The 23,966-nt window shown below is 33.9% G+C and overlaps 1 protein-coding gene across 2 annotated transcripts; it reads right to left on the bottom strand.

Annotated features, from left to right (window-relative positions):
* Window positions 1–398: 398 nt before the first annotated feature.
* pnoca (prepronociceptin a) lies at window positions 399–17,419 on the bottom strand. Of its 2 annotated transcripts, XM_024294826.2 has the most exons (4): window positions 17,361–17,419; window positions 15,543–15,724; window positions 4,757–4,890; window positions 399–2,722 (listed from the first exon to the last, which is right to left on the bottom strand). In XM_024294826.2, the coding sequence occupies exons 3-4, from the start codon at window positions 4,874–4,876 to the stop codon at window positions 2,120–2,122; spliced, it is 723 nt and encodes a 240-aa protein (XP_024150594.1). In that variant the 5' UTR covers window positions 4,877–4,890; window positions 15,543–15,724; window positions 17,361–17,419; the 3' UTR covers window positions 399–2,119. The 2 variants fall into 2 exon arrangements, with proteins under 2 accessions (XP_024150594.1, XP_024150595.1); XM_024294827.2 differs by lacking the exon at window positions 17,361–17,419 and having other exon boundaries at window positions 15,543–15,749.
* Between the last annotated feature and the right edge of the window lie 6,547 nt (window positions 17,420–23,966).

Genomic DNA, 23,966 nt, shown 5'->3' with positions numbered 1-23,966 from the left:
AAATACTTAATTATGTATATTTAAATGTAAAAATAGTTTGACCATTAAGCATACTGTAACAATTTTTGAAGTTTTTTTTCTATAAATGGTTATTTCATTTTAATTTAAATTTAATTGTTTACTAGTTTAATAAAAGTTATTCAAGATAAAATGATCTAAAAGAAAAAAAGCAAAAAAAAAAAAACGCGGGGTAACTAAATTTGTAATTATTTTTTATACTATTAATTATTGTTATAAATTCCTTTTTTGTTTATTTATGATATGTTAAGCCATGTTCTGTCATGTTCAGTCATTCAATAAATAATGTTTTTTAAAAAAAGGGAAATTATGGGGAGGGATGTGATGACATTTTTGGTTTTGTTCATTGCTTTTTTTCTCCCACAAACACCCCTTTCTCCTTTTTTATCAAAGTTGTCTTCCCATCTCCTAAAGCCAGAAGTTTACTTGAAGAAAGAACAGGTCAACAAGTGAGACAAAAAGTTACCTCTGAGCTCTGTTTTGTACTTTTATTTATTTTAATTTATTGTTATTTGGGGTATAAAAACATTTATTAATTTTGCTTTTAATATGGTTTCAATAAATGTGGTCCTTCTACAGGCCTATATTTTTTTTTAAAAAAGGGGAAAAATCCACTGTCCACATTGTATTATCATTATAATAACTACTATTTTAGCTTTAGGTTTATTTTCAGTCCAACCTACCTTCTCTGATATAATGCTACATTAATAAAGTTGCTGCGTCACAAATAAGTCTAAACAATTAAATAAAAAAATGTATTAACTTATATGTACATCTGTGCATCTGTCACTGAGCATCAACAAAAAGTCTTATTGATATATATTTTTTATGTTTTATTGATTTATGTTATATTTGTTAATAATATTTTATATATTTTTTTATCAATATATTTAAATATTTCATTCTTTTATTGTTTTTTTTCTATGCTTGTGTGGTTGTGAATGCAAGTTTCTGAGTGGTTTGGAATTTATATATCACCCACTCTATTGTACTCTATTCTGTTCTATTGATATATACTGATTTAAGACATTTTTCATACTAACCAAGAACAAATTGCACCATTTTATGAATTTTAATGCAGTGCAGTTTGTCTTTTTATCTTTCATGTCATAACCAAAACATAAACATGCATGTAGACTTAGTGACTTTATGTTGACTTTATTATGGTTACTTTATTTTAAAACTCTGATTGTTTCCACTAAATATAAAAAAAGTTTCAAAAGGCCCTTTTAGACATATTTTTTTTAAACAAAACACTTCAAGACACAGAATGATTTTGTTTCTGCATGAGGAACAACAAAGGAAATAGTAAACTATATTTATTGACATGTTTAGATTCAGCTATTTACAAGGTCTTACACTGGGCAACAGAAACATTTCACATGAATACAGTTTAAATACATATTTTTTTCCATTTACATACAGACCTGCAACATTTACACAGAAGAGGCAATCAAAGATAATGCTCCATTGAACTCAACACACGTTTGACAGAATCATTAGTGTTATAAATTTGAAATAGTTGCATCTACTCTTTCTTGTAGGCATTAATTGAGCCCTATTTCAGGTGTGTTTTTAAAACATAACTAAAAATTAAAAATTTTACTTGTATTTTCATTGATGATTTTACTGCTTATATGTTTTTGGTAGAGATGCTAAGATATGAACAAATAAATTAAAAAACAGAGAGTGATGTCTACATTTGACCATTAGATGGCAGTACCATAAAACTGAAGGATCTGCACTTGTTCCCTTTTTGTGAGCAGAGGTAAAACAGAAATTGTATTTCATTTTAAATGTAACTTGTACAGGAGACTGGTAGAGGAACGGATCATTTGTTGAATCTTTAGCCTCTCATTTAAATGTTGCTTAACAGGAGTTAAATGAAGCTGACTTTTTTAGCTAACAAATGATTAGAGCTTAACACATAAACGTACAGGAGGGAAAACAGCAAATCATTTTTTCTTTCTTTAGAAAAGATGAATTTTACTGGAAGTCATTGTTATTAAGACTGTTAGATTTGACATGTTAACTTTCACCATTTAAGCTTTTAAGTTTTAGTGATTGTAAAACAAAACATGATCAGCTATGCTTTTTTTTTCTAAACTTCATTCTGTTCGGTGAGGTCCTCCGACATGCTGTTGAACTCTGTGGCCCGGGTGCTCATCCCCAGATACTGCTTGAGGAACTCGCTAAAACGCTTTTGGTTGTTCCACTTGCGAGCCGACTTCCGGATTCCAATAAAGCCGCCGTACCTCTTCTGATACGATCTTCCTGGAGACATCAGCCTCCTGTAGCCGTGTCTCCCTTTGACGAAGCCGCCAAACCTTTTGGAGAAGCCTGAATCTCCTTGTCCTCTTCCTGCCACACCAGCATCTTCTCCTCCCTGCTCTTCATATTCATTTTCAAGGGATAAAGCATTTAGGGATTTGTAGGCAGTGTCCAGCTGATTGCTCTCATCACCCAGATCCTTGTCATTGATGCCTAGTGCTCGGGTTACGTGGTCAAACCGTTGCAATGCTATTGGGAGGAGAAGATCCTCCTCCATCTGCTCGTCTTCTTTAGGAAACAGAGCTTCAGCTTCCTCTCGAGATCTTTTCTTAATGTTGCTGTTGATGGTGGAAATGGGGGACGTTAGAGTTGTTTGGCAGAAGTTCCAGTAGAAGGAAGGGGAGATGTTTCCTTCACATTCAATGAGACATACCTGTTGGAGACAAAATCAGAAGATTCATGGTTTTCTTTGTAATTTTAGGAACATTACAATGCAAAAACAGATCTACAGGTCAAATATTTTCTTAAATTAGCAAAATGAAAAAATAAATCTTCCAGTGGGGGAGTAAAAATTCTTATAACGCAAAATGTATCATATTTTATACATGAGTTTGTCAGTCCTCCACAGGAGCAGTGTGATAACTTGATGTATACCATCAGATACATGCAGTGTACAGACAATCCAGCAGGAGGCAGTAATTCCCTTATTAGAGGGCTTTCAAGTGATACTACAAGGCTGCCATGTTTCAAGAGTTAGAGTTAGACGATTGGCTTTTGAAAAAGAACTATGCTAAATTTGAAAAGGTTTCTGTAAGAAAAACATTATAATTTTTACTAAAACATAAAAAAGAACTTTTACTGGGTTGATGCAATTTCATAAACCATGTTTTAGGAAAATCATGTTGCATATCAAGTTTGATACATCAGCAATTTAAAACCATAAATCAGTCTAATTATTGTATTTTATGCACCATATAGAATATCAATCAAAATAATTATTTTTTATGTTTAAATTACATAATTTGGTATATTTGGAATAAAAAACTAGATGTGTAACTTGCTGTATCATGATGATTGATGACTAGTAACTTCCTTGTAGGCCAGCCAATCGTTGACACATACGCAACAGGTTAATGGGGTGTGCTGATATGCTATCTTCACTGGCAAGTTCAATTGCAGATCCAGAGGAACATTTACATTTAGTGGCAATAATCTATGCATGTGTTTGCTACAGAAGAGGTCTGAAGAAATTGCAATTTTATGTTTGAAATATAAAAACTTGTGTTATTTTTTTGTTCTCACAATGTTTTTGTTAGTCCAAAAATAAATAAAAAAAAATAATATGGTCCTTGCCATCAGTACCTAATGCTGCGGGCCATAAATATATTTGAGCTGTGTGACCTGCACTATCAAATATGACACAAAATAAACTCATATGAAAATTATTTTTGATTTTTTGTTTGTTTGTTCGTTCAGAGAGACCAATAAGGGTTCAAATGATTTGAATTTTCTGTCAATTATTTAATGGTCCAGGGTTAAAATTCTAGTCACTGAGACTTGATTTCCTAAACTAAGATTATTTTGCTACTAAAAATGTTCTTGATAAGATTGTTATTCCTGCAAGATGGAAAATAAGACAGTTTTTCTTGAAACAAGGGTCTTTTTACTTTCTTAAGATTCAGTTTTTGCAGGTTATATGTATAGGACATACAAAATACAGCAACAAGTTAAGTTTTAATAATCCCAAAGATATAGTTAGTCCTGGTTATTGGTAAGTAAAGCCATCAAAATATTAGTCTATAGGTAATTCAAGAGGAATTACTCAGATAAAATGAATTTCTTGATAAATAAAATAGGTTGTTTAAAACATATTCCATTAAAACAAAAAATGATTAAACATGTACATGTGGAGGCCACTTTGAACCAATAAAGCATGATAAATTAAACAGGACGAACTAAGAGATAGAGGTCTATCACGTGACAGCGCCGCTGAAACCGCGTCCGACTCTGAGCTCATTTGAAGTCTCGTTTAATGCCGCTGTTATCTGAGGGCCGAACACAAACCGTTCAAAGCGTAACATTTAAAGCCCTCCGTACTTGGAAGCCTTCTAGTGTGTTGCTTTTGAAAATGTCTGAGATGCAGACATGTCATTACCCAGAAAGAAACAACCACAGAGAGGAGAAACACACTTCTGTCCTCGGGAATCAATTAGCCACAACAAATTAAAACTCAAATGCCAAAAGGGTAATTTGTTGAGTCACACAGGGAGCCGTGGAGAGGACAGGATGAGAGCAAGAAGGTGGGGTGAGGGCTTTCCAGTTATTTCATCACTTCATGAAAACAAGTCCCGGAAGGGTCATTGGGTTTTGCATGAGTTTATTTGTCCACTTTTGTCAAAATGTTTGGCAAACACAATTTTATGAACATTAGTTTGACTCTGAGCTGGTGTGTGTGTGGATGCCTCACCGTGGGGTTAAAACTGAGATGTTTGGACAGGATGTTGCTGCAGGACAGGCAGTCTGCCTGGCAGTCACTGTGTCCAGGATCACACAGGCAGAGAAACAGCAGAGCCACCACGGTCCTCATGGTCCCACCGTCTGCTGCACAACACAAAGCAGATGAACACAATCAACAACTCCACAAAGCTGGGACAAAAAACTTTAGAAAGACTTAAAATCATTTCATCTTCAGTGCATTCACATCTCTGCAGAAAACAAAGCACATTTTTTTTTATTTCTCTTATTTGATTTTTATTCACCCAACTGTTATTTTTTAATCTTAATCTTTTTAAGTCATATGGTATTTTTCACACAATTTCTCATGATATAAATTCAGCAAAAACTTAATTTTCTGCATATTAAGCATCATCAAAAGTCTAACAGAATAATTAAAAAGTAGTAATCATTGGTTTGGAACTACAGTTTACAATTGGTTAAGTTACCTTATATTATTTACGTAAAATTGCTTTAAACAGTGTTTTATTAAATGTAAAATTTAATTTAAAAAAAAAATGAAATGTAGTAAAAGTTGTGTCCAAAAAACTGTTTGCTCATTATAAAACTTTGCTATTTCCTCTATCTAGTCAGATTTTCTTTGCATCCCAATCAACAAGATATTACATTTAAATAATGTTTTTTTCCCACATTCTCTGTTTTTCAGATTTCAAGCAAACCTTCTTTTATCTCTACCTGCTCATATAATTCTCACATCACTGCAGGACCTCAGGACGGCTCATCCCTCCACCACTAGACTCATTTTGATAAGAAGGTGTTTACGTCCTAAAGGTTGCTCTAGGCTCCATGAATATCTCATTTTTCAGACAGCGTTTCAACTTCAACAGTTTTTTTCTTTACAATATATTTTATTTTCATTCTGAGTAAAATATTATTCTCTACACTCACTGGTCCATTTGCTAATGATATAGGGTGTTTACAATAATTTAGGAAGGACCCTTCATTAGTAGCCAAAAGTTTTCATTAAAATTTGAAGATGAAGGTTATAAAAAGTTATTAGTTTTGATATTTTAGATTTAAAACAAGCATAAACGTCATGACACACAATAGCAAGATCCCTAGCAATAGGAGATTTTATATAATTTATGGAGGTTTCCTTGTTTTTTTTTTTTTTAATTCACGTCATTTTGACCTTTTCTTTGCTTTGATTTTGGATTTATAATTTTTTTTCATGCATCTGGACACTTTAAAACTTTGTTATGAAAAATCGAAAACAGTTTGATCTCAATTTTTGTGATTTTTACTGTAAAATTACAACTTTTAAGCTGAGGTTTTTGTGCAATTTCAGATTTATTGTACAGTTTGATTTAATAAATATCTGAAAAAAAATAGAAGTAGCAGCAGTTGGTGCTGTACAAAAACAGTGGATATCAAGTATTTTCCAAAAAAAAACTGCTTTACAGGTAAACTGGGAGCAAATTGTAAAGTAATAAATATATACATACTCAAAAATGCCCCAAACTACAAAGAGTTAATAAAATACATTTTATGATTTTTAGGAGGAATTTAGGCGTTTTGGAGAACACTTCTGGTAAAACCAGCCCACAACTTTTACACATCTCAACTTTTTCATTTCTCTATTTCTTATCTATATTTAAGGAAATTATGATGATTTATTCATCGTAAGCTTTGGGGATACATCTTAAAAAAAATCAAAAAGATGCTGATGTCTTGAATCGCTGCAAATTTTAATGAACTATAAAATAAGTGAACTGTTAATAGTTGGCATTTTGTCTCATTTAACTATATTATTGAGTTTTATTAGATACAAAAACTGTTGTGTTCTATGTACTCATTATAGATAAGATACTACTGATCCAATTTCTTTCAGAAAATGTACTTAAGTAAAGATTTTTATATAAATTTTCTTTATTTTACCATGTCTTGCACTACTTATGTCAGCTGCAGCATTATTCCACTCATGAGTAAAAGCTTCAACAGACAGATAAAGGTGATAATCTAGATTAATTGATAATACAACATTGTAAAATCATGCAAACACCGTTCAAAACGAAGACGTGATGTGATGAGAAGAATTCTGAGCAACAATTGGGCTATAGCAGGAGAAGATGTTTGACCTTCTTCTTGGAGATGCAGACTCGTCTGGTGACTGTGACGTCAGAAACCAGAGTTTTCATCTCATTAAACAAACTTGTTATCTTCTTTAATTGATGCCTCATTTGATGCCTTTGGCTACAAACTGAGTCATTGTTTCTTGGTGGAGAAACACACACACAAGATTCTCATGCAAGCAACAAGCAGAAGATCATTCCAGAAATGTGTAGTTGACGAGCACATAATATACATTAACAGATATACTCTTCTTAGCTGTCATTTCCTGTAAAGCTGATGAGTCAAGAAGTAAAGTTAATTTACTACTTTTAATGCCTTAAATGTTGGAGTTTATTAAAGCTAATTAAAAGCTGATAACAATGTCATTTCCTTGCATTTCGTTCCTAAAAGAGCGTTTCTTCTTTCACCTGATAAGAAAAATGGATGAAGGACAGAAGAGCTTCATCATTTAGAGATGAGCATGAGGGGAGGGAGGAGAATTCTGGGAAATAGTTCATATGTTCAACTGACTGCAACAGTGAAGGAGTCTTCTCATAGCAGCAACAGTTAAAGTCACATTTATGTTGTTAAATCATTTTAATTTAACAGAAGTTTGTTTGTACTTGATAAAAAACATACCGCAGATATTTGAGGTTTTATTTCAAAACAATCAAGACAAAACACTTAAAAATGATAATAGGGCAATATTATATGACAATATTGTGATTATAAATACAAAAAACAAATCCAAAATCTGCATTAAAACCCTCCAGGAACTGTCATGTTAATGCCTGAATGTATTTCTAGCTATGAATAAAAAGTTCTCCTCTGTTTTTGCTTTCAAGTCAATGATAACTTTAGAGCCAAAATAGTTTGTCGCATATTTGGGACAGTAGGCATTAATGGAAATAAACTTGACACAACAAAATAGCAGCATAAGAGAAATTAAAGAGTTTATTTTTCAAACGGGAGACAAAAAAATAAAGTTTTCTTGCTCAAAGAAGGCACAGCCGTATAATTAAAGTATATATAAAATATATAATTAAGGTATAATTAAACAGTTAAACACTTAAAACTACGTTAAATGTCATAATAGCTGGCATGTCATAGTGATTATTAGAGAACTCTCAGCAAAGCTTCAAGGAAAAATCCCTCCATTGCTTTGCATTCTTCTTTACTGTATTATACAGATATACAAACTTTAAAAATGATGTCTAAAATTCAGCAGTTGTAACTTTGCAGACCATCAATAAAAATATTTTCATAAGGTTAGTTTTCAATCAGATAAAACCCAAATAACTGATGCAGATGTTACATTTTGGGGAAAAATATTTAAAATTCCAAAGAGCAGTTTTTAAAAAATTAACCTGAATTATGTTTTCTTACATTGAAATACTTTTTATCCATAAAACCCTCAATTTATAAAATTAGCAAATACTCTGGAGGAAATATTTTTAAATTTCTCACATTAAAAACCGTTTTGAGACCTGTTATTTCTTTATTGCATGACAATAATAATAAAAAAATCTTATAAAATACAAATAAGTCAAGGAAAAACACATTTAGGAATCCCATTTCTTCAATAAAGTAAAAAGAAAAGTTTTCTTGCAGTAAAAAAAAAAAAAACCCTTACTTGATCAAGTCCACAAGCTCCCCATACAATTTAATCAAAACACAGATGAGACCAAAACTTGATTTATGGATGCCCTCTCCAGCAACCCACAGGATCTGCAGTAATCACTGTCTGTAATCGAGTACCAGGAGCAGCAGAACACCCCCAGAAGACACCATAGACGTTCCCTTGTCTTTGCTGAGGTTCTGCTTTGTCAGATTCTACTAAAGTTCATTTAAACCCAAGCAAACAGCTTTTAATTTTCAAGTTACCTGCTAAAACTGAAAAATAATTATTCTTTTTTTAAAATTAATTAAAAGAAAAAACAGAATAACTAGTAGTAAAGAACAATTCTTTAACGGTTTCTGTCCAGCTTATGTGGTGGTACATCCAAAAGCGCACACATGCTCAAAGCACATAAAACCTTGTTATCAACAGCTGCCACATGCTTTTATCCACTATTGCTATTTTTTTTCATCAAAAATAGAAATTATAAAATAAATGACTCCCAGCCCAAAGCTGAACTTAAAACCAGATTATTCACGCTTGGCTCAACAGCAGATTCATGTGCGTCTGTTCTCTTCCTTTTTTTTTTTATTGAAGCTGCTAAATTTTCCTGCGAATGGTGACTCTTTCAAACGGATGCAGGTCTACCCTGACACAACTCTTAATACATAAACAGTGGGGGAAAAAAGTATTTAGTCAGATACTAATTGTGCAAACTTAAAAAGATGAAAGAGGCCTGTAATTTTCATCATGGGTATACATACACCAACTATGAGAGACAAAGATGAGAGATAAATCCAGAAAATAAAAATAATAATCATGAGCAGCCTGATTATTCAATCTGCTTTGCAAATCCCAGAGAATCTTGATTCTGTGTAAATGTTCTAGTAAAATGACCCTTTGTCTGTCATATTTGACACACTGCATTATCACGTTTATAGTTTCATCTGCTCCACAAAAGTCACATTTCTCACTAGCATGTTTTCCAATCACAATGAGCTGTTTGAGGTTGTAGACAGGTGTCTTTAATATAGATAACGAGTTCAAACAGGTGTCATTAATACAGGTAACGAGTGGAGGACAGAGGAAGAAGTTACAGGTCTGAGAGAGACAGAAATCTTGCTTGTTTGTAGGTGACCAAATACTTATTTTCCACCACTATTTGCAAATAAATTACTTTAAAATGTAACATAAAAATTAAATTTTCTAAGTTTTTTTTCACATTATGTCTCTTATTGTTGAGGTATACCTATGATGAAAATTGCAGGCCACACTCATCTTTTAAACTGGGAGAATTTGGACAATTGATGGTTGACTTTTTTTAACTCCTGTTCTTGTATTCTGTGTCTAGACGAGAAAAAAAAATGTCCTGTGAATTTATTGGATGTTTTACATCTTTACTGATTTCATTCAGCACTATCCTCAAAATATAGCAAATTTGACTTTTATATGCAAACTTTTTTAAAATTTACAAGAGTTTTAAAAAAATGCATTAAAAATATATTTCATTTATAAATTAAATACCTCATTTTTGTAATAATGTGTTCATATTTTTTATATAATTTCTTCATGAACCTTATACTTCTTTAATACCAGTTTAGGTTTTTTTAAATCAAATTTATCAAATTATTTCAAATTTAAATATGATTTGCAGAGCCTTATCATAATTGATATTGATGAGTAACTTAGACAAATATTAAAATGAAAAAAAAAATCCTTTCTTTTTGCTGAAAGATAAAAAAGTTACAATGAAGGACAACGTGTGTCCCCCACTGAACATACATTGTGCTTCCTCAGTATGGATGCGTTCCCAATAACAGAATGACTATTGATTTTACTATTTTATTGGTGGTATTTATTTTACCACTGGGAATGATTAAAAATACTTTATATTTAATCTCTCTTATTCACATGCACACAAAGAGATGAGATAACCTTTCTTCTAATGTATATCATAGTGGTCATTTTAAAAAAGTTTTAAAGTAAGGAACCTCATAAATCTGAAAAACCTTAAATAAAAAATATTTTTGGTACAAACCAACAGCTTGGAGATTGAATAAACTGTTCTTCCCTTCTTTTTCCTGATTAGAACTTGTACAGATAGTTTATTTACACAAAGAGGTACTGAAAAAAATTGTAAAATCCCCTTTTCAAAACCTTGTTATTTAGATGTTTCAAATCTCTCTCTGTGATGACTACAGAGATGATTGCATAAATGTCTTTAAAGGATCGTGCACTTGAGTTTTTTTTTTTTAGTGATATTGTTTGTTTTTTGGTCATGTTCCAGATGTTCATAATTGTCTACAGCTGTTTTAATTTCTATAAATTGTTCTCAACATTTATAACTCATCAGGTCATCTCTTTTAACTCATCTTTTGTTGCACTGAATTTTTTTTGACACTTTAAGTTTTGTTTTATTGAATGTTGAGGTTTCTGCCATCAAGCTCAGTCTCCTCCATTTTGGATCCACCACAACACAAACATCTTAGAGTTTAAATTTTGATAGTAGAATATTTTATGTCAATCATGATTTTTAGCAACATAAAATTCATATTTAGTAGCTGATGTATTTGCTCTAAGGCTAATAATCTTAATAACCTTATAAATGATCAAGAAATAAATCAAGTAAACGATTGAAAATAATAGATGTAATTTCATAAAGGCCTTTGGATTACTGGTGAACAAGGTCTGAACATCTCCTCTAAGCTGCATTTGTTGGGAGTCTGTTGTGGTAAAGTGTTGAAGCACAAGGCAAAAGAACAGCAAAGAGCTGAGGAGAAAAAAAGATTTCTAAAGTCCTTGTTGCACAAATGGATAGCCAGCGATCCTGCTGTGTTGGGAACATTGCATCCTTGGATTAACTCCCCACGTCCACAGTCGGTTCAGGGGGAGCTGCCTGAAGCAGCACTATGGGGCCCGTCTCACGTATTCCTCCCATTTTCACAGACATCCTCTGAGTCAAAATGGTTTGTGGGGGTCAAGGTAGTGTATCTGTAAGGCTAATGAAGTGTGCAGAGTTTCGGAGGAAATCAACAAATTCAGCAGAACTGAAGTGAGGAGGCAGATTAAAGGGTTTTCTTTTTTTTGAGCCTTAAGATAAATGAAGCATCGACCGAGGAAATGGAGCTGCTAGTCAGTAAATGTCTCTGATGGTCAGTCTTTTCAGGTTGTTCTGTTTGTGTGATACTTTAGAGATTAGAAGATTATAAAAGATGTAATTTTTTAACATACTGAGTCTGTATTTTAACTTTTATGTCTCAATTTCGATTTTATTTATTTTTTTTATTTTTACTGAAGCCTGTCCTTCAAACAAACAAGTAAAACATTTGAGTATTTTTATGTTTATATTTGTCTTTGTTGTATTTCCTTATGTGTATTCTCCTTAAAAGTCAAGATTTATTCTTTGATCGACAATGTTTATTGTTTTAATAAAGTAAATTAATTTTTAAATCGTTATTTCTTAAAATGTCTTAATTATTTCTAGTAAAAAAAAAAATATTATGCCTTAACATCACACAGCCCTAAATTAAGTTTTATTCCAAAATATTGAAGCTGCTTAAAAGAAGGGACATTTTTAATAGTTGTATCTTTTCCTGCAGATAGTTAACCGGATGCAGAGGAAGAGATAAGGGGAGGGGTTTTGAAAATTAAGGATTATAAGTTAAATAAAGCAAGGGATCAAATCAGTGTGAATAAATATTACATGAGATTTCAAAAGAATTTCTCTGCTTTTTTTTGACAATTTTGTCTAAACTATTACATCCAGGAGGGGCAGGTTGTTGATGAAAAACACATATTTTGCAACAAAAATGTAATTAAAAGACACTTTTGTGATAATTTGGGACTAATATTTTAAATCTACATGCTGTAATGATCCACCAACATCAAAAACTTTGAACTCTTATGATCTGCTGAAACAATGAATCTAATTATGGTTATTGTTGCAACAAAAAAAACTAAAATTCATGATTTAAAAAGAAAATATTTTGATGTGAAATTTTTTTCTAATGATTCAATAGGTTTTATTTAAACTCTGTGGAATTGTGACTGTTTAAATAAAAAAAAAAGGATAAAATAGTTGAAACAATCATATTTTAGGGATTTATAGAAGTAAGATGTGAATTACATTTTTGCAATGAAAGAGCTCAAACACTTTGATTAATATATTTAAGGATGCAATAGGTGTTTTGTGGGCAGTCTCAAATTTGTTCAAAGGTGTTTTTTTTTCTTCAAGGTGAGGGGAAGAGTAAGCCTCAGGCTAAGCAGGAATATAAGCTTAATCACAATGTTAATTATTTCCATCTTAAAGTTAGTTCTTCAAAAAGTTTTTTTCTGACGCACAACATCTCAGTAATGAGTTTTATAGCTGCCTAAAGGCACAAAAAGCAGCACTAATAACGTTTTTCTTAAAGCAGTGGGTTACTATCATCAATAGATGCATCCAGAAACGAAAACGTTATTTTTTTTGGCATAATCAATCAACACTGAATTAGGTTATAATGTTTATATACCAGTTTGTTCTGCAAGCCATGTCAGAAAACAAGTCTCAGTGTTTTTGCAGGGTCACCCTTTAGTCTGAGCAGAGTATGTCTCTAAAACCAGGCTTTTCCTGAATGTTTTGCACTATTATTTCTAAAAATGTATTGAAAAAACTCTAATTTAGAAGAATAATTGAATAAAATTGAAAAAACTCACCAATTTTTATATTAGGGATAAAATATAAGAAAATAATAGAAATGTTCACCTCTCCATTGAAAATATAACTATTCTAAAGAAAACATTTTAAGAAGTGATATTTTATTTATGGTCTACTTTGAATCCAAGTTTAGAGACCATCAAATGTGAGCTGGTTTGGATCAGTTCTAGGTAAAACGAACTACTAAACTACCATTAAACTTACTGCGACTAAACTAAATGACAATATGGTTTTTAAAAAGAAGAATACACACTTTATGCATTTCTGTGTTGTAATATTGTTTTCCCCAGAGATCTAAAATTTGTATGCATGACAGAAAAAAGTCAAAATGAAGGAAGAAAAAAAAAATTCTAATAGTGACAGTCATTAGAATAAAGTTAACAAAAAATAAGTTTTATTAAAATTAGCAAACAATCTACACCAATCGTAAATATTATTCAACTGTCAAACTTGTGATGAAAAGAAATGAGCTAAAAATAGAACAAAATAAAGAGAGACATCAACAAAATTAAATAAAAAAAGAAGGTTTTATGAAAAAAAATTTAGTTGAGACTTTCAAAATAAAACAGGAAACAACTAGCTCAAGTCAAAGCAAGGAAAACAGTGACTGGTGTTGAGTTAGTTGCAATCTCAATCCTATTTTTTTCTAAATATAACCACATCCTGCACACTTGACCTTTAAATTTAGTTATGACTGTTTATGAGCTTCCAATCACCGTTGGCCCCCCAAAAAGGTCCATTCCAACAATTTACTTTATGACTTGTCATCATAGAAACCAGTAAACCAGCTTTTGCTGATTGTTCTTTACCTACACAGTCTTTTAGAAAAATGACATTTTATTTTTCATTTTTCTATTCCTCAGTCATCCATACACTTTTATCTTTCTAAAAAAATACCTCTGAGTAACATAAACTGACTTATTTTTTCAGCTGTGTGCCCAATCCTGATTCATCAGTGTCATTTCAGGGTGATTAATGACACCTCCTTCACTCCTTGTGCTTCTGTAGCCCAGCCTTCCAGTGACTCAGACGTGTAAAACATGCAGCAAACAATCAGCGGCCACATCTGGACAAATGCAGAAAGGTAATCAATAAATCCATTTCATCCCTCCCCTTCATCCGTGTCTCCTTTATGTCCTTTTATTCAAATTCAGAGGGCAGGTTTGGAACATATTTATGCTGAATACATATTCCAACTTGCTTAAGCTCAAAAGAAAGTTTTATGTTGGAATTTGCTTTGAAAATGTAAATGAATCTGAAAGCAGACAACCTAGAAGACCTACTGCCCGGAGACAGAATGTTTTTTTTTTTTTTTTTTTATCATAAATAGCCGTCAAAATGCTTCTAAATAAACCTTTGGCCAGAGGCTCGTAATTACAATCACAGCAACCTTCAGGCAAATGCAAAATCCAAAAACAGGCATCCGGTAGGCGGATTTCTGCACAATTTTGTCTCTGATTTACCAACGCAAGATGATTTACTCTGCACTGAGCAACAGACTCTACGCAAACAAAATATTTCAGTCGAAACTGCGTTCAGAGAACTCACTGGCGTGCAGCAGTAAATCAGACCCTAACGACTATGACTAATCAAGACAAGCAATTTGTGACCTTTCCCTCCATCTTTGTGAAATACCAGCGCACTTCAGACTTCCTCACCTACAGTCAGTACACCCCATCTGCTTTTTTTGTTTTAATTTTTAACCCACGGACACCGACGGGACAGCCATGTTGGACGTCTCAACCCACGTTCATCAAATCTACTGAACTCCAATTAAAATATTATCTTAGAGACATCCTCAAGTTAAGAGTTCTGAAAATATTCTACCAAATTGGATATCGTGGAGTATTGAAAAAAATAGATTTTAAAATAAATTACTGATTAACCTCCAGCTGACTTTAAAAAAACCTCAGAGTTCATTGAGTTTGAAGGAGTTCAAGCACAACAAATGCTTCATCCGTTCCAGTCGCAGTAATAAAAAGCACCTTTAGAGAGAAAATGACATCAGTTTATTTTCTGAGAACACGAGCTGCTTTACTCAGCGGAAGTTGTTAAAACTGTTTGATCAGCATCACACTTAAACACAAAATTGACTGTGTGTGTCATTCACCACCTGTTCTTTTTTAGCACATAAAATCAAGGAAAGGTTATGTTTTTTTCTGTCTTCGGTGAAAAGTTCTTAAAGAAATGATAATCAGAAATCCAAACAAATATTACAAATATAAGTTGCATTATAAAACTGATAATTCTTACCCTTCTACTAATAGATTAATACTAAACAGTTAAAATGTGAAAACTTGTGAAAAAAGTAAATGATTTAAGAGCAAAGGGCAAAGGTCACACATTTTCTTTTCTCATCCAAGCTCCTCTTACCTGGTTTGGGATTGAAGTTGCGAGTACGATTCCCTCCGTGGGTCTCGGTGTGGTTTCTCCCGCTTCGTGGACACAGCTGCTCTTATAGAGATCCACCCCTTCACTTCAACCTCCTCCTCTGATGCTGCTGCTCCTCTCTCTCCGGCTCCCTTTTAAAAAGTCCCTCTTCCTCCAGAGAGAGACTGAAGTCAAACAGAGGGAGAGTCTGGAGGTTAAAGACGGGGAAGAAAGGAGGGATGATGGGGGTGGCCATGAGAGAAGGAGCACACAGGAGAGAAAGACTAGATAAGGAAAAAAAAGACTGAAGGGGACAGACGGAAATAAAATGAGACAAGTCTCGGAAATGTTGGTGCTAACATCATCAAACATAATTTCATTTAGACAGATTGATACATCTGTTTGTTTTAGTTTCCTGTAAATAAAGTAATGAATTCATGTATTTTTCTTAAAAAATATGAAGTGCCAAAGTGATTGGTATTAAAAGAAAAAGGTCCAAATATCCAATATTACTGGGAATTTGTCCAAGAAATAACACTTGAAGTAATCATCAAATCTGCCAAAAATACTGCAGTTAACACAAATTACTGAATTATTTTTATTTTAAGTACATCAATAAATGTACAAAGGAAACATACAGAAAAGAGAGTCTTTTGAAAACAGGAGAAAAAGAGTTAAAAACCCACTCCAATGAAAAAGCTTTTTGGTGTTTTTAACACAATATATGAAGAAAATTAAAATAAAGATTGTATTTCTGAGTATTTCTTTATTCAAATAGTTTCAAATCAGGGGCTGCTATTTAAAGATATTGTATCTTATTTTGAAATAGATTGACTAGATTTTTACGGCTCCAATGTTGCTCGCCACTTTTGTTGAACTAGTAATGTTAGGTTGGGGGTGTGAGGGGCTGTAAGCTAGTATAAAAACTTGTAAACCAAAAGTTTGCAGTGCTGGGGAGGGTAAGGGGGGCGGGGTTGCTCCACAGCAATGTTCTCATTCACCACTCAGAGGTGAATTTCTATTGAAGAACTACCATTCTACAAACCTATGTCCTAGAGAACATGTTTTTTTTTCTTTATTTGGCTTAAAATAACATAATTATAATAAACAAGATCACTGGGAATGCTATTACAAAAGATCAATACATGATCAAAGTGGAACTTTAAAAGAAAACAGTCAAAAAAGGTTTTTCCTGTTTGTTGTCATCATTAAATCATCAAGTTTATCTCTAAAGCGCTTTAAAAACACAAAAACACAATGTGGGTCTTTAAAAAATTTTTAAAAAGCTGCAGCTAATCACAGTAGAGAACAGTTTTCTTCCTTTAGTGTAAAAACTGTCAGTCAACAACTGTGTTAAATAATGAAAATGTTTTACGCAGTTATACAACAGTAGATTTTTTTTAGTTTAAAAATCTGGTAACACTTTAGATGAGGTGCTGCAAAACACTTAATATAATGTTGACAAAGATAGTTAATACATTTGTTAAGCTTGTTAGCAGTTTATTAATATGGCTTTTGTAGAAAATGGTTTCACATTAGGTGTTAACTAACCTTACAAATTATGCTAATAAACTTTATTTGGCTTACTGTGCTAATAAATGTCTCGTAAACATACCAGAAACACATTAATAATGTTTGTTACTTTGTTCATAAAGCTTGTTAAGGAATCGTATTATAGTGTTACCAAAAATCCAAATGAAAATAGGAAATTCCCTTTTTCATTTCCTGTTTACTTAAAATCAATAAAACATTTTAAATACGGAGAACTTTCTCATTTAGTTTCTGTGTTTCCTGTATATCTGAGTCATCTTCAAGACTTACCTGACTGAAAATACCTGAGTGGTCTCCAGTCCTCAATTATTGTCTCCCTTAAATGAGAGAAAATAGCGAGAAAAGCTTAAATTATAAAGTTAAACTCTCGGCTGGAAGGAGCTTCAGAAAGTGCCTTATTAACACCTGTCATGTTTACTGTGTGGGGATGCTTTGAGGAGAGGGTGGGCTGTCACTCACCCACCTTCTGGTGGGATTTACATGTCCTACAGTTTCTCTTCAGGCAGTGGCAGGACTGCATTACTGTCACTCTGCTCACAAACAAGAAAATCCACGCAGGAAACAAAAGCATCACGACGAGCCTTTGTTCACAACTTTCTCATTATGCATGTGTCCGGCCTTCATTATCGGGAGGATGCTGGCAGTTTCTCTCTGATTAAGGTTGCTTTACGATGGCCATGAATCTGTTGATGCAGGATGTGATCCTGTGATCCCTCTTGAAATCTGTAGGGAGATGATTTTTGGTTTGCAGTCATTTTTGAGGGTTTTTAGTTTCCGACTCACTTTGGGGATTTAGTCCATGCCGGGTTCCTCTGCTCTACTATGAAGTAGCGTGAAGATGCGAGTCCTCTGGGAAAATATTTCTTTCTACTGGATGTTTATTGACAGCAGCTTGGTGTTTTTCCCCCTTTAACTTTTTATTATTACAGTTTTAGCCCCAAGAATCAACTTGGATGAGCTTCTCTTCCCCCTCTATGACAAAAGCCAAATTCGTAAAAAAACAACTTACTGTTGAAAACCAGCTCACTTCCTTCTGGAAGAGTGGGACTTTTGACCATGATTCTACAAACTTTATGTATTTTGGAGTATTATTTAGATGTATTGTATAATCCTTTGTTACACTTCATCTAATTTTAGTGGTTACTTTAAAGGGGCCATTCCATGATTTTCTTCAGCCTTTCAGAGTAAACTATATCCATGTATATGATCATATATTACATTGGGAACATTAAAAAACAATTTATTTATAAAATATGAGTCATTTTTGTGTACCGTTTTAATACCCAGAAGTAAAATGACTCGATCTCTGAAGCACCGCCTTTTGCTCCTTGACGGTCCCGCCCATTTCACGACGGTATCCTTCCATCTTGAGAAAGATGGATGCGCTGCGGTCTGCAAAATCTTTCCAGGATGTTTCCCTTATTCAAACTTTTTATTTTGCTGATGGATTTTGATCGTCTGTATGAAGGCCAGGTTCAACACTTTTTATTGCAGCTTTGATTCTGAGGAGGAGTCCTGCATGACAGTTACTGGAGACGCTACAGGTACGGACGCTAAAAAACACGTTCTGTTGGAACTACAATAGAGCTTTCACAGCAGCACCCCGTGAGCCTGCCGCGTGATGAGACAGAAAAGCGAGTTATACGTTTCTTGGTGGTGTTAAAATAAACAGTAAACGGTTGGACCAATTATTTCCTTTTGGCTAACATGACAATTAATGCTCTACATGTGTTCACCGACCGCCTCATTTCTAACGTGTTTACATCACGTGACTGTCGGGTACGTGGCCATTTTGATTCAGTTGTTCCACTCTCGGTTCATTTCATATTCAGACTGAGGAATATCAGAGCGAATAAAAGTTCAGTCCGATTGGAAACGAACCGAGACTACATTGAAAGACGGGTCAGAGAGCGGTTCCTGATACAGGAAGGTATAGTTTTCCTGACAGGAGACACATTCTGGCGGCAGGAGATAACTACAACCACCACAACTCCATGGAGAAAGTGGGTGTGTTTTCGTTGTAGTCTGGGGGCGGAGCTTACAGCACAGACTCTTCCTCACAGGAGCATTGTGCTTAAGTCAGCACGTTTCCATCCGCTCATTTTGGTGGGTATGGGAGGGGCTGCTGCAGACAGCGCAGGTTTTTAGAGGATTACTCTTAAATGCATGAACGGATCAAAATACCGTTCTTTATAGTGAGGACTGAACAGTAAAATGCATTTAAAACCTCAAAAAGTTGAATTTTCATGGTAGGGCTCCTCTAAGGTTGCATTCCTAAAACCTTGTTCAAGTGGACTTAGTATTTTCCCTGGTTTTACCTGCTAAAGCCTTGGTCATAACAGCAATTAGGGGGCCCAAGGTAAAACATTAAATGAAATCTTTACTTAGGTTAAAACTTCAAGTAACATCTTAGTTGGTCCACTACTAGACATAATCATTGTCAAGAATCCAAATGTTTTGATAAGCATTTTAAAGATGAAATCATTTAAAGTCTCCCATGTGGTAGACCTCAACAACCTGTGCTGAAATTGAACAGGAAATAAGCAGAATTCAGTGATTTTGAGGATAAAAATTAAATGTTTACGATCGAACGTATAAATTACATATATGGAAGACGTTAGTGGACATTAGGGATTTAAAATATATTAGATACGTTTTGAAAAATTGAAAAGGGCAGTGGGAGTAACATGAGTATCGGTTAGGGATGTATAAAATATATATGTATCGAAAATCAATCGAGCAAACTGAAGTTTCTCTTTCTGCTTTTTTTTTAACCGTCTTTGCATGTGACATAAAAACAAAAGAAAAAGACGTCCAATCATAAGTGTGCTTCTTCCAAGTCAATACCTGAATTCATCCATCCATCCATCCATCTTCTTGTCCGCTTCTTCCCTCTCGGGGTCGCGGGGGTGCCGGAGCCTATCCTGGCTACTGAAGGGCAAAGGCGGGGTTCACCCTGGACAGGTCGCCAGTCTGTCTCAGGGCCTCAATCACACACACATGCACTCACACATCCACACCTAGGGGCAATTTAGAGTCACCAATGAACCTATGAAGCATGTTTTATAAATGTTTGCTACAACCTTTTCGCTCTACAGGCTCATCGAGCGGTCTACAATCTTGAGTTTTTGTCCAGGCCACCTTTAGTTCTCCATACAAGTTTGCCCATCAACAGCCTCTATCCTTAGGGCAATGGTGACTAAGACTCAAATGAAAAAGTGTTTAAAATTCTGGCTTTGTGACATGAAATTGAAAGTCAATATACTATGTTAGGCGGTGCCTGAAAGAAAATAAATGTATCAAAGGGTCAACTTCTAGTTTAAAACAACATGTGCTCTTTCTATTCAGACCCTGTTATAAACCTTTAGACACCATTTGAGGTTTGACCATGAACTCATTTTAATTATTCTTAAAAGGATAATTCTCCAATTCTGTTGCTCAGTCTACTTAACACAAAAAAGGACATAAAAAAACATTGAAATAATTGGAATTACTGAAATGTAACAGCCTTTCCAAAATGGTAATCTTATTGGCCTCTGCTAAATTAAATCCCACCTTCTCAACCCAAATGAATCTTTACCAAACTCGGCTCAATTAAAGCAGCTTTTTAAAGAGTGTTTAGATTTAAATAAAACTAAGTTTCAGTGAGACTGGGAAATTGTTCTGTTACAGCTGTAGTCAGATACAAGGAGAAAACAATGTCATAATTTCATTTTAAAATAAATAATTACTGAAGTATAGAATCTAAGAGAGGAGGTAAACAATTTAATAGGTGTGAACTTATGCAGGTCAATCATTCATTTATGCAAATTGTGCATTATGAGGACTAATTGTGAGTTGTTATAAAACTTAGTTCAACAATGGGGAAAAAATGAAAATGACCCTTCAGGCATGACGCAGACGTAAGAGAACTGTCTCTGCCTGACAGGTTTTAGCATTTGAACAGCTTTAATATTTAAGTATTTAATATGAATTGTTTTTTTAGATGTCAAGCAGACGTCAACTAAACTTTGTGTATAGTTGACGCTGAAGTATTGCAGAGGCTGCTTTAACTTGCTGTAGTAAACTAAAACTGAGTTAATACATGTAGGCACAGCTAGTGAGAGTGAGATTCTATATTGAGTACAGTGTTAATCCTTTTTATTTTACATAAATTTGATTGTATATGAAAACTGGAATAACTTACTTCCACCTCCAACCAAATGAAGTCAATTCATATTTCCACCAAACGGTTGTCGCCTTGTTGGAGCCACATGACAACGAATAGTGATACTGGTAAATAGAATGACTAATAGTTGTTTATTTCTCAGTCAACAAAGTTACCCGACAGTTACACACACTACAAATACAAATCTAAGTTGTTCCAGAAGTTAGCTGGTAAAATTATTTCCTGAATATCCCAATTTTCCACCCAGTGCTGTTTTTTTTTGCTTTAAAAAACTCTAAAAAACCTATGATTTCAAATTTCCCCCAACCATTTTTTTACTTGATGGAATAATAATAACTGTACGACACCCCTTGTTTTGGCAACTCAATCTATGAGGTGGGATTTCTTGATCTCTAACCAAAACACACACAAAAAAAAGCAATGAAAACTTGTTTTTTGGTTTGTTTAAATCTATGGCTGAAGCTGCTTTTTTCTTCTTTTCTTTTTTAAATTGGATTTTTTTTTTTGTGTCTGACCTGTTTTTATTGTGGAGTACAATACAATTCAGAGTGACATCGTTTGATTTTGCACCGATAAATTGCACCACTAAATATGAATAAAAGTGAGCAGACCCAAAATAACGTCTCCATGGTGTCCTATTTTCCTTCTCCTTTGTTAAGCCACTAAGACAACTGATGTGGTATGTTTATGTTAGATAATACAGGCTATTGGCAAAGGAATGTATCTACTGCGCCACTTCAATTAAAGAATAACTCATCAAGTCTGCAAAAACACTCTGTTTAGGATTCAAGTCACTAGGCTGTTTTGGACAGCTTTATGTAAGAAGAAAGAACACTGGTTGAAAAATTGGGGTTTTCAGCCTTTTCATTGAACTAACTGGAGACTGGAACAGCTCAGTTTGCATGCTGTAAAGTGTGTTGATCGAGCTGTTCAGACCCAAAGGGCCAAAAACCAAGAAAAATATGACCAACCTCATATAGTTACAGCAGCATGTCTTACAAAATTAATTTAATTAATGGTGGTGGATCTAAAACATGGCAAAATGTGAAAAACCTGACTACAAAATTGAGAAAAAATTCACTACAGTGTGTAGACAACAGGATCAGGAGCTGACAAGGTAAAACCGAGCACTAAAATTTGCAAAGAGAAAATCAATAAGACAAAGCATCTGAGTTGATAAAAAAAAAAAAAAAAACCTGAAACATGGCATCAACTTTTACTGTTAAATTGCAGAAGCAGAGAGACATAGATTTGAATATCACATTAAAAACATAAAAAACACAAATCAAGAAAACTTTACAAAAATGTCTACACAGAAAGTCGGGTATAAAACTGTATCAATGTCTACACAGAAAGTCGGGTATAAAACTGTATCATCTGCATAACTGATTTTCCTGCTTAAGCATCAGATTTAAGATGGTGGAACATTAGGGAATTAATGTGGATTTTGTCTTATTTTTACTTAGATGCATGCACACCTGTGTTCAATGACAAAAAATATTAATACTTTTTTTTAGATTAAAAGACCACTGACAATGTTTTTAAAATAGATCGAAAGATGACCAGCATTTGTTCAGATGTGGTTGGGGTGGTGAAAAATGTCTGTCAATAAGTTATTGTTTTAACGTCTTCCCTCTCATATTTAAAAGAAAGCCATCATACATGTGGTGGCAGCACAATAAATTATTCAAATGGTTTCCTATAATCAAAAAGTGACAGGTTCCCTGTCTTCAGATGCTATTTCTGTCAGTTAAATCATATTTATTCAAACATCAAGTCGTGACACACTTCAAACCAGTGAGGAGATTCAGGTAAAAGCGACCATTCCAGCTTGAAATGTTCCTATTCTTCGTTTAAAAAAAGAAAACCAAGTGATTCAAGCAAAGACAGCCACATAAATAATAATTACCTAAAGTTTACATGAGATTGCATGTACTGTCCACTCTGTTCTTCATAATAGCTTGCTCATGCATAATTGCTCTTTGACGTACACCTAAATTAGGCGAATGATCAAACTTCTATAGTTGGTCTTGCAAAGATGACGAACAGCTCTGTAATTAACACTGACGGGCAGCTGCAGTGGCTTGTTTGTTCAAAAAATGCCAGAAAGGATGAAATGATTTGACATGATTCAACTCAGCCAAGCTTAGCTCAAATCAAATCATATGGACTCAGCTCATACACAAATCATATTAACAGAGGACAGATAGTAGCCTCTGTAATAATGAGAGTGGATACAGAGTCATCAGATGCATATCTACTTCAGTTCAAAGTTTCCCTCTCCTCCATCTTCAGAGACCAAACTAAACTGGGGACATAAACAGCAGCATTAAATGAGCAGCCACAGTCATGCCGGTCTACAATACTGACTTATTTGCCTTGCTTCATCATCAAGAGCCCGGCCATGATTATGCACTCTGCTGTTTTGGCAATCTGAAAGGAGACACAAAATGCAAAATGAGCAATTAGGCTGCATTGTGGAGCCGACTGCATCTAGTTGATCGCTAATTAAACCACAGAACGACCCCCGGAAAAGCTCATCCTACAAAAGGTAGGACCTAGGTTTTTCGTAAAAATTGTCTGAAAAATCAAAAGAAAATTTGATGGAATTAGGTGTGTTCACAAAGAAAATAGACACAAAGGCACACAACGGGACTCTTTTTGTGTCTTATCTTAGCGTTTGATCCACAAGGCAGATTTCCCTCCAT

Source organism: Oryzias melastigma, linkage group LG3, assembly GCF_002922805.2.
Source record: "Oryzias melastigma strain HK-1 linkage group LG3, ASM292280v2, whole genome shotgun sequence".
Lineage (NCBI taxonomy): Eukaryota > Metazoa > Chordata > Actinopteri > Beloniformes > Adrianichthyidae > Oryzias > Oryzias melastigma.
This window is presented reverse-complemented; position numbering and strand designations above follow the sequence as displayed.

Coding starts and splice junctions, on each gene's coding strand:
- pnoca (XM_024294826.2), bottom strand. CDS start 4,876: ATGAGGACCGTGGTGGCTCTGCTGTTTCTCTGCCTGTGTGATCCTGGA. Junction 2,723..4,756: donor ATCTCAGTTTTAACCCCACG/GTGAGGCATCCA, acceptor TGTCTCCAACAG/GTATGTCTCATTGAATGTGA.